General features: G+C 39.5%; 1 protein-coding gene across 8 annotated transcripts in view; it reads left to right on the top strand.

Annotated features, from left to right (window-relative positions):
• Positions 1-12,063, top strand: part of LOC140142077 (uncharacterized) — a 53,102-nt gene that overhangs the window by 13,380 nt on the left and 27,659 nt on the right. Inside the window, exon 5 of one of the 8 annotated variants that reach the window (XM_072164483.1) lies at positions 1,816-2,266. The exons of the other annotated variants lie outside the window; for them this stretch is intronic. Coding sequence (XP_072020584.1) covers positions 1,816-1,887 — 72 coding nt within the window. The 3' untranslated portion in view covers positions 1,888-2,266. Of the gene's footprint in view, positions 1-1,815; positions 2,267-12,063 lie in introns of those variants that run through there. 8 annotated transcript variants of the gene reach the window in all.

Genomic DNA, 12,063 nt, shown 5'->3' with positions numbered 1-12,063 from the left:
CTCTTTTGCTAACATATTGAACTAACACCTCTCCGCTATTTAGCACTTCATAATAATGACAGTAATGGAAAAAAAAAAAAAAAAAAAAGAGCAAATGTTCATCATTTTTCAGCACTTAATATTTGGACAAATTGGCACTTCAAAAAACATATCCACACTTAATCATGTCTTTTATGCATAATTGTATTCAGGTTAAAATAGTTGTGCCATGTGTTAGCATTGATGACCTGGAATTACAAACTGGATCATCCAGCTGTCTTCGGAAAACTTTGAGTTTGAAAATGTAGACCTACACACATCTTGCTCATAAATTAGGCATTATTGCGTACTAGAAGACCCCTCCAAACACACAGTAACTCCTTGTCCAACTTAATCCTTCCTTCCATTGTTTGTTCACTCTCTATCTACCATGTGGAATTGTGGATGGTGAGAAAATAAATGTTTGGTTGTTTTTTTACTCATCAGCAAAGAAGTTGTGGTAAAACAATATTCTTATAGTTAGTTAAACAAATATGTCACCTTTGACAAAATTGAGATTCGATGTACCGTATTTGTTCCAATAACCGCCCATGCCCCCAATAAGCGCCCACCCAGCGACTTTGCAACAAACACAATATGAAATTATTAACCGCCCATCCAATGTTGTCAAAATACTTCCAGTAAGCTTACCTGTCGAGTGATATTACATGCATGCATGTGGGAAAATGAGCATCAAAATTAAATTATGACGCTATTTCATAGTGGGCAGATGTATAGATATTAAAAATACTTCACAATAACCACCTGCAAATGCCTTTAAAAGGCCAAATTTGAGGTATTTTTGTCTCAAAATCGTATTTTTTAGGGCGTCGGCCATCTTTATTCACAGTTAGTGCGCCCTCAAAATTGTTTTATATAGACATATTTTATGAGGGCGCACTAACTGTGAGTAACTAAATACTTTCAGACGGTGATTGATGACTATTTAACAATGTTAAAAATAAGCGCCCACCCAAAATGACTTTGTTAAGCGCCCTGGGCGCTTATTGGAATGAATACGGTACATGATTCAATAACATACATTTTTGCAAGTTACGTTGAGACTGACTTTCGCATAACAACTTCAACTAACCTTGGAAGAAACATTAACACACAAACATTTTAAACGGGCAATCTTGTTCATTATCCTGTCCCACACACACATTGTGAGAACTCAACTGGGAAGAACGGCTGATGAGGCTAAGTTAACACTGAAACTACAAAAGTTTTTAACTGACGAGACTGCAGTTAAATTTATCATTGTTTGCTTGCTTTTACTACACTGAACACTAAAACCTGTACACACATGTACTAATATGCCTTTTCCATGTTTGTGGTACGATGAATTCTGATTTCTGACAATAAGGACTGAAACAATCCAAATTGGTTTATACATGAGTGTGATTTTTACGAAAATACCTGATGTATAGATTTGGTGATTTATTGTTTGGAGTTTGAACTGAAAACTATCTGGACTAACTCAGATGTTGCACTGGAAGAATCTTGCCACATACATTGTACCTGTTCTAATAGCCAGTTTAGTAAATTAAGTGCATTGGAAAATGTAAAGGCTGGACCTAGTTTTTCCCACTGCAATGTCAGCTTTCTACAGCCTAGGCGCAAGTCGCATTGAGTGCTGAAGAGTGCCTTCAACATCTGCCTTCTCTCTAACCAGCTTTTCTAACAAGCATATATGGACTTAGCTTTTATATCATATAATATGTCTACAGGAGGGAACCAAAATCATGCACACATGTGAGCTCTTTGTAATATGTGGCTTCCTCCGATCTCTTGCAGCGTGTTGGCTGGGAAGTAAAAAACCAGAAATTTCAACCAACCTCAAATAAAGAATGCCTCAACAATGCATGACGTCAACCAGTGTCTGGTCAGGCAACCCGATGGAAACATAGCCTTGCAGGAAGACTTTAAACAATCACTGGCAGCTTTCGCCAACAATCTTAACAAAGTTGCCCGCATGCTGGTTAGCAGGTTGTTCACAGAGCAAGAGAGATTGAATGGTAATTGCACCGGGACGAGGGGACAGAACAGACTAGACCCAGTCCGTTTGCAGCTGCTCAAGTCTACAATCTTTGAAGTTTGTGGTATAGGAAATATCGAACAGAACGAAGCTTGGAAAGCAACCAAGTCAGCAGTTGATGCATCCAACAGATCTCTTCGTTTTACATATAATCATAGCAATCAGAAATAAAGCATTCTGAAGATTGAATACTACATGACAACTGTTGTGGTAATGTTGATTTGGACTTCTTATGTAAAATATGCTTCTTGAGTTTTCCAAATGATGCTTGATAAACCTCAAGAGTCATTTGGAAGTATAATTTACTGTGTGTGAAAAGTAACTCTGAAATTTTTTTAGAATTTCATGTAAATTCAAAAAATTATCCAATTACTATTATAACTCTGGATTTAACTGATTGTGTAAAAATTAGTGATTAGTCATTGTTTTAAACATATGAAAGATAAAATGTATGTAAATTATAATTTAGAGTTGACATTTTTAACACCATATTAGTTTAATTTATGATACAACTTGAATGACATAATTATTTCAATTTCAAATAAAAATTGCTCTGTGCTGCAGTCTTTCTCTGAAGATGGTGACATTCTTTTATGCGGAGTGACTGATGCTGGATATTAATTACATAAATGGTTGATGAGTTGTGGAATTAGCACTCTTAGTCTTATGTTATGTGTGCTTATTATTTGCCAAGTTATGAAGGTTACGCTGGTCATTTAAACTTTTCTCAATGAAAATAATCAGGATGATAATATAAAAAATTAAAAATTATGCTGTACATTCGTACATGTACTATGTAGAGTTTGACTCCCGCTCAAAATGTATGTAGAGCGGGAGTCAAACTCAAGCCTGCAATTTGGTATACACTGCTTTTAATTAACACAGCTCGGTGTGCCTAATTCACTTTATGTCATTTGTATAGATTTGACTTGAAATTAATTATGACAAATCAGGTAGATTTAACGATGCAGTTGAACTCAACTTCAAAGTTTCTAGTGCAAGTGTGTGTACATTATGAATGATACAGTTGACAGTAACACTGGTAATGGAAAACTACTCGTATTGGACACTTCTACTCGTTTTCAAAACCTCCAAACAATGAGGAATTAACCATTGTTCCTCCTTTGTTATGTTACCCAATCCACTTTAATACGAGTAGCAAAAACGAGCATCGCCACTTGAAAAACGAGCATCGCCACTTGAGAAACGAGCAGCAAAAACGAGTAGCAAATCAGTAAAAAGCACCCAATGCACAGCTTGGGTGTATTGGTTATTTTGGGAGCTCCAAACCCACTTGAGCCGAGATAAGTACATACTTCAGCGTCGTCGAGTGATAAAAGGTTCGATCGATCGTAGCAAATTGTTGGATGTCAAATCAGTAATATAACCTAATTTTATCAACATTACTTTTAGCATGACCATCTTCTTGTCTCTAGAGTTTGCTGTTTAATATTTCTGTCACTGATTGCAACACAACAGCAACACGTGTTGATCACCAAGTTAAAATATAAATCACTCAAAATTTACATTATACTTGGAATAGGCCTACGAGCTCATACGTATTTTTTATTCATACTTTTTTTTTTAACTACGAAGGAGAAAATCATGTGTCAATTAAAATTAGATTGCTTGCGTCTTTAATTAATAATATTTGTTTGGCTGGCGATAAATTGTGTTGTCCCGCTCTGCCATGGATCTGGAGTAGGCCTACTAACCAATGGATCAAGAATATCTATAAATGAGAACTATAAAGATCATGACAAAGTCTTTTATATCCGTTGTTTTGAAAGTTTATAAATCGGCACGGACGTGACGCAACGTGAAAAAAAACCAACCTGCGTATGTAGTTTTATATGCCTACCGTATTTTTGGCTTGTAGGCCCTAACTTCTTTCATCTCGGGTTACATCTCAATTTATATTCCTTGTATAATAAAGTTCATGAGTTGTATTGTTTGACGGACGTGTTCTGCTCATTTCCAATATTTTAGAACCAAAGCACTGCACATAATTAATAAATCACGTACATATAAAGTCCGGATCCAAGTGCAAGCCCATAAGTTATGAAGGCCGGAACAGTCCGGGATGATAACCCACACCGCACCGAGACCCACCGGCCACCCAGCCCGGCAGTTCCCGGCCGGTGAAATAACCAAATTTATGCAACATGCCGAGCATTTGTGAATTCAAAGTTGAAAGTCGATAAACCACCAACAAAATTGAACTGAGTCCTGAATTGAAAGAGTCGATCCTGCAGTATCGGGCAGTACTCGTAGTCGTACTCCGTCGTCCACGAATCTGAAGAAAGCCCGGCCAAGCACCAACGTGATCTTCATCTCCGGTCTTCATCTTGTTTTTACTGATATGATAATGCAAATGCACCGGACTCGTGAATGTCTCTCGGGAATGTCCATCAAGCAATTTAAAATTAGGCCAGCGCCGCCGGATCAGTTGACTCGATTTCAGCCCAGATGAACATGCTGAATTTATCATTTTCATTGCGATACATTTGATTTGTTTATATTGAAAGTTGAATTCCCTCATCCATGTGTATTAACTGACTTTGATGAGCCGAACCTCATTGATGTTATTTCTGGGAAGCGGTCGTGACCGCCCTAGTTATTTAAATGAGGGTATATCCATGCCTAGGGAACACATGGTACATGGTACCTATTTTAGAACCACATTTCGTCGGAGAGTACATGATTTACCGCGTGCACATAAAATGTAAACAAACGTGTAATTTGGGGAAATTATATTTTCAATTTCATCAGAATCTGTATAATTATGTGCTTGTAATTTTACGAACTTGTTTAACTGATTTTCAATTTTTTTAAAAATCAAACCATTACAATAGTCAGTATTTAATTTACACCAATACTGAGACCATATAAGGGGTGGTGCAATAATTATGTGTACCCCGGAGGGGGTGAATTATAGGGGGGAAGATTTTTGGCAGGCCAGAAGGGGGGCAAGCATTTTTGGCAGGTCAAAAGGGGGGTCAAGCGATTTTGGCAGGTCGAAAGGGGGGGGCAAGCAATTTTGGCACAGATATTTTGGGTACTGTTTCTACATTAGGCCTACGCCCTAAAAAAGCATAGGAAAACGTTAGGAACACATTCAAATATGCAAAATTTCCTGCTCGCTGCGCTCGCATATATGATAAGACAATTTAAGGTTTTAATTTGGGTTCCCAAAATCTTGCATGTGTAAGGGGGGCAAAGATTTTTGGGGGCAAAGGTTTTTGGCACGTCGAAAGGGGGGGCAAAGATTTTTGGCATCAAGGGGGGGGCAAGCGTTTTTGGCAGACCATTTTGAGAATTCACCCCAGGGGTACACATATAATTATTGCACCACCCCTAATAATGAATAAAAATAAAAATCATGCGCTAAAAGGATCTGTAGGAAACCTGGAAGAAACATCAAATAGAACACCCTAATAAAATCTCCGACTCCCAAGTCATTATTTATTGTTGTTTCTATTTACATGATTTATAGGTTTTTAGGTGGCGACAGATGATTGCGACAACATGGGAAAATCCCTAGCTAGTACCATAGCTACAGAGTGCATGTACATACCAATTGATGATTTTTTTTTAGTTTTTGAGGAGTGTTTTTTTTATACCAGACGAAATGGCGCCTACACAGGTGTGCGTGTGTGCGGTCACAATTTTTGGTCCATGCTCTGATCCAAACATTATAAGGGACGCACCATTTGATACTCGGGGTAGGAAGTTGGGGTCGGGGAATTTTTTTTTTTTAATTTCATGCATTTATACACAGTTAGGTGGGGAAGTTTTTTGTTTTTTTTAGTGTTGGTGGGGAAAGTTTTTTTTTTTTGCTCATGTAGTGAAGTTTTTTTTTGAAAAACTTCCTACCCCCACCCTGAGAATCTAATGGTGCGTCCCTAAATAGACCACAGACCTTGTATTAAAATGCGCAGTGGCGGCACGGGGAATTTTTAGTGGGAGGGGGTGCTTTTTCGAGGTGAGCATGGTGAGGGTGCAGGGCCCATGTGCATGTTTACCGGCTGGGAGGGGGGGGGGAGAGTTAATGCAGGGCGGTGGTGGGTCCGACTGGGTCGGTAAATGTGGAATGTTTTCTGCAATGATTTTTGGTTCAAGGGGGTGGGTGGGTGCCCCATGGGCGCCGACTCTTCCCCGAGAGCGTTAAAAAAAAACCACGATGGGTGGGTGTAGTTCTGTCCTGGCAAGAAGGTTATGTTCGTAAATCATCTGACCTCGGGCCCCCTCCCAGGGGTCATCTGAGGTCAAATTACTAAAAATTGTCATATGTGCATGAAACTTGGTGGTACAGACAACATTTAGAGCCAAAATTTTGCAATGTCATTTTGGGGTCATTTGAGGTCACCCATGGGTCATCTGAGGTCAAATTAGTAAAAACTGTTGTATGGGCATGAAACTTGGTGGGTACAGTCAACATTTAGAGCCAAATTTTTGGAAGGTCATTTTGGGGTCACCAGGGGTTATCTGAGGTCAAATTAGTAAAAACTATCATATGGGCATGACACTTGGTGGCTTCAGTTACCATCAGCCAAGTAATCGCGTCCAGCCGAGAACCGCCAAATATGGGTAACCGCCTAGTAATATTATATTTCAATGTTTTGGGTTTTTTTTTCATTTTATGCCATATGCCAAGGGGGAGTAGATTTTGTTTGGGGTCAGCAGGTCCCCCCACGTTCATCCCATTCTACACACGTACAACAAAAAGTACAAGCACATAATTATAAAATTCTTAGATCATGCTTGTATTGATCGCATAATTTGGAACGAGACTTCAAGTTTTGCGCTCATGCATAATACCAGGTAGGCCTATTTTCATTCAGTCATTCATTACGGGATCAAAAATTCTAATAAAAAAATGAATAGTACAAAATTAGAGCGTTCATCCGACCCACACTTACACACGAACACCCCTCTCCAACACCCCCCCCACACCCAGCTACACTCAAGCACCTAAAACATTATTGAGCGCAGAATTCGGAAACGAGACTTTAGCGCTCATGCATAAACCGGGTGATTTTTATTTGATCATTACGGGATCAGAAACAAATGAGTAGGAATTCATTTAAAATTGAATAGCACGATATTAGAGTGAACACCCGACCCACACACCCCAGCATACACACACCCAAATACACCCCAGCATTATGACAAAACATAATTGAGCGCAGAATTCGGAAAAGAGAATTTTGCGCTCATGCATAAAGAAACTGGGCGATTTTCATTCGGTCATTACGGGATCAGAAACAAATGAGTATGAATTCATTTTAAATTGAATGGTATACGAAATAACAGTGTAGGCCTACACCGACCCCAAACCCCATCATACACACGCCCAAATACACCTAAGCATTATGATAAAACATTATTGAGCGCAGAATTCGGAAATGAGACTTTTGCGCTCATGCATGAAACCGGGTGATTGTCATTCGATCATCAGAAACAAAAGTAGGGTTTCAATTAAAAGAGAATAGTGCGATATTAGAGTGTAGGCCTACACCCGACCCATACACCCCAGCTGACACACACCTAAATACACCCCAGCACATGATAAACATTAATGAGCGCAGAATTCGGGAACAAGACTTTTGCGCTCATGCATGAAACCGGGTGATTTTCATTCAGTCATTACGTACCGTATGCGTCCGGGATCAAAAACAAATGAGTAGGGAGAACCTACAAAGTACATCCGTCGGTCTCCGACCCACACAAACACACCCCTACACTCACCTAAATACCCCCAAGCTCATGTGATTTATAGGTTAATAATTTTAGATGCAAACACAAACACAAATTCGGATTTAGGTGCGCAAAACTAACATTTTACATTTCCGGGCTCAATTCTTTGAATTGGTTCGTGAAGGTGTATGTGTCATGTGGGGGAGGGGGGGGGGGTAATGCAGAGTTTCGGGGGGGGGGGGGGGGCAAGGTGAAACCCTACATACCACCAAGACTATATAACATAAAACCCCGGCATAAATAGCATGAGTAGGCCTAAGCAGGTGATAAAACATTATTGAGCACAGAATTCGGAAACAAAATTTTTGCGCTCATGCATAAAACCAGTTGATTTTTTCATTCGGTCATTACGGGATCAGAAACAAAATGAGTATAGGAATTCATTTAGGTGGAGACAACGATTTTTTTGGCAGGCGAAGGTGGGGGAATACCGTGGAAGTAAGAGTTCCATGGGTACTAGTCCCGGGTATAGATACTTGTCTAGTCTCAGTCCACAGCATATGCATCATCACTCCGGGAACACGTAGGCCTACATGTGCCGTTTGAATCACGAGGCCATTAAACTTCGGTTTCATTTTCCGCCAGACTGTACCCACCAAGTTTCATGCCCATCCAACAGTTTATACTAAAATTGACCTCGGATGACCCCTGGTGACCCGGAAATGACCTTTCAAAAATATGGCTCTAAAATGTTGAATGTAGGGGCCTAGGCCTACCCACCAAGTTTCAAGCCCATATGACAGTATTTACTAATTTGACCTCAGCTGACCCCTGGATGACCTTGGACGACCTTCCAAAAATTTGGCTCTAAATGTTGACTGTACCCACCGAGTTTCAAGCCCATATGACAGTATTTACTAAGTTGACCTCAGATGACCCCTGGATGACCTTGGAGGACTCTGAATATTGACTACCCACCAAGTTTCATGCCCATACAACAGTTTTTAGTAATTTGGCCTCAGATGACTCTGGATGACCCCAAAATGACCTTCAAAAATTTGGCTCTAAATGTTGTCTGTACCCACCAAGTTTCATGCCCACACGACAATTTAAAGTTATTTGACCTCAGATAAACCCTAGGTGACCCCGGATGACCCCAAAATGACCTTCAAATATTTGGCTCCAAATGTTCGCTGTACCCCTCAAATTTTATGCCCATACGACAGTTTTAAGTTATTTGACCTCAGATGACCCCTGGGTGAACCCGGATGACCCCAAAATGACCTTCAAAAATTTGCCTCTAAATGTTGACTGTACCCACCAAGTTTCATATACCCATACGACAGTTTTTGCTCATTTGACCTTAGATGACCCCTAGATAACTTTGGGTGACCTTGACCCACTAACCAATACAAACTTGTTCTGTATTGGGTCAAGATGCACCCACCCACCAAGTTTGAGGAACGTGCGACCCCTAGTCTCCGAGAAAATAGGTGCACCGACAGACTCACAGATCGTGAGAGTCACAGACAGCCTGACTACCAGTATTAATCATATAGATTATTGATCACGTGACCCACGTTTCTCAGGGTGGGGGTAGGAAGTTAAAAAAAAAAACCTCACCCACAACATGAGCAAAAAAAAACTTTCCCCACCAAAACACTAAAAAAAAAATATATATATTCCCCACCTATGCATGGAATTAAAAAAAAAAATCCCTGACCCCAACTTCCAACCCCCCCGAGTATCAAATGGTGCGTCCCATCTTGAAAGATTCGTAGATATGATAATTAGCAAAACATTTATTATTACAAACAGCCTGGGACAAATTATCAATTGTTTACAACTTCAAAACTTCGCGCATATCGTATCTCTTCCGATGATTTATGAAGACAAGCAAGCACACACGTGTTATGGTATCATCCCGTCTTAACTGTGAGTTACCATGGTGACGGTGGATGGACCTGGTACAATGGAATGCGGCGCAGCACATATACCCTAGACGGCGACCCTGTGTATTCTACAAAACCCTGGATTTGCATCTGGAGCCGTGGGAATGTTTTGAATTGTGCGCGCGACAACAGGTGCGTTTCAAATGAGGACGGACGACTGGTGAAATGTTTTGAATGATTTGGTTGATACGGGATCTTCTCCAAGGAATCTTTGATCTTCTCTTCCATCAACCCTTTTTCTTGTGCCTTTCTTGATCACTCTCTCTCTCACACACACATACCTGGAATAAATAAATAAGGAAGTATCAAAATAGGAATGAACAGCTCTTCAGGAAAATGAAAATCGTGAATACATCCCAGGATTTTATCGCCTCAAAGAAGAAGACGGAAAGGCATTCGATGTCGGGCCATTTCTATTTAATGGAACATCTATGGACATTATTTCTGGAATATATAATTGCAGCTTTTATATTTTCGATGATAGGATTTTATCGCCTCAAAGAAGAAGACGGAAAGGCATTCGATGTCAGGCCATTTCTATTTAATGGAACGTCTATGGACATTATTTCTGGAATATATAATTGCAGCTTTTATATTTTCGATGATAGATTTAATATAGGCCTACCCCGCCTAAAGGTAAGATATTTAAGCCAAAAAAGGCCGGGTCCTCAAGCTCCCACAGACGCACGGGCCACGCCGGGGCCACGGCACTTGTCGACTCGGCGAAAAACATCAATGGTGCCCGGTAATGGTGATGATTTTGTGGTGAAGAACGTAGAACGTGAAGAAAAAGCTTCATAAGTAGCCCGAAACTCATGACCTTCTCTTTCCTATCCTCACATGAAGACTGATGAGTGTTTCGGGCTATCGACGTTGTTTTTACATGTAGATAATCTGAGTGATACCGGCGATGGACGGAGCTCGGGAAGTCATTTGGTTTGGTTTCATGCTTCTTTGTTTCTCTCTTCAACTCTGGTAGCAGAATAATCTGGGTATGACCAAGCACAGCAAAGAAATCCTACTTTCTACGGTGACATTTTGTAACGAACCGAAGTGAATAAATGTAAGCCCAATGATCTAGGGCCTAGGCCTACTGTATATTTTCATCATGTTCTTCCATCGATACATGTTATTTATTTTTCGGTGGTTCTTCATATCTATTTTTCTTTTTTTACAATTAGATATTGAGTAATGATATGATGATACACACCCAGGATACGATCTTTCTCAACTTTCCTGGATACACACATTTGTACAAATTGTTAGCTACTCTATTACAATACATCTTTATGAAAAATACATTAGAAACTAAATGAATACAAATGTAATTTTAAACATGTAACTAGTACGCCCTATAATACATAACATTTTAATCATGCCCGGTATGAAATTTCGCACGACCGGTTTAGACCATGTTTCAGAATTTTTGTGAATAATCAGCACGTTGTTTTATACTTCGGAACACGGTCAAGAAAGGAGTTTTAAACGACTGTATTTGATTGGATTGGTGAAGTACCTCTCTCAAATGTGTTTGTACTTATCAAGTGCTCGACAAAGAAGAGCAAATTGGATAATAGGCTTTATATGCCGCGCAACAACCCGCTCATAAATGATAAATCGCTGGGCAGTCGTGGCTGAGTAGAATAACTTTCGACGGTATTTATGTCTTCCGGATTTTTATCAATTGATAAATCCTCTTGTACTTGCGGTGATTTATATGTTTATGTTTGCTTTTTCTATAAAAACAAAATGACCAAAAAACAAACGTTTTTTGTATAAACCGTGGACAAAGGCTCAAGACTAGAAGAAGACAAGGAAACTTGCCGTTATTAACATGAATGAATATGCGCGACAGGTTTATGTTCTTCAATCATGCATGTGTGATCCATCGGTAAATTTTTTTTTGAAAAAAAAATGCTGATCCTGCATGACCTGACATCGCGAATTTACATCATTAGATGATCCTGACATCACGATTTATAATAATATTAAAATATGATAAAACGCGAATTGTAGCCTACTGTTTGATTTTTATCTCGATGGTTTGATGCTATAAATAAATAAACTAAGTACCGGCCGTCGCGTGCCGGTATCGATCGCGAGGGTGTTGAATACTGCATTCATTTTGGATGGTCTTGACTGTCAACTGCATTGGGTGGAAATCATATCGATTAGGGTGCTCTGTACTACTCGTATTTGCTACTCGTTTCTTTGCCATCACAATGGTTTATGGCCCATTGTTAGCTAGAGATTGAATACGAGTAGATTTGTCCAAAACGAGTACTTATGGTTTCACAGTGTAATTAATTGAGAAAGTATAATTTTTTTTTGTAATAAAAAGAATATATTTAAAAA

Source organism: Amphiura filiformis, chromosome 1, assembly GCF_039555335.1.
Source record: "Amphiura filiformis chromosome 1, Afil_fr2py, whole genome shotgun sequence".
Classification (NCBI taxonomy): Eukaryota; Metazoa; Echinodermata; class Ophiuroidea; order Amphilepidida; family Amphiuridae; genus Amphiura; species Amphiura filiformis.
Note: the sequence above shows the minus strand (reverse complement) of the source record. Positions and strands in the feature narration are given on the sequence as shown.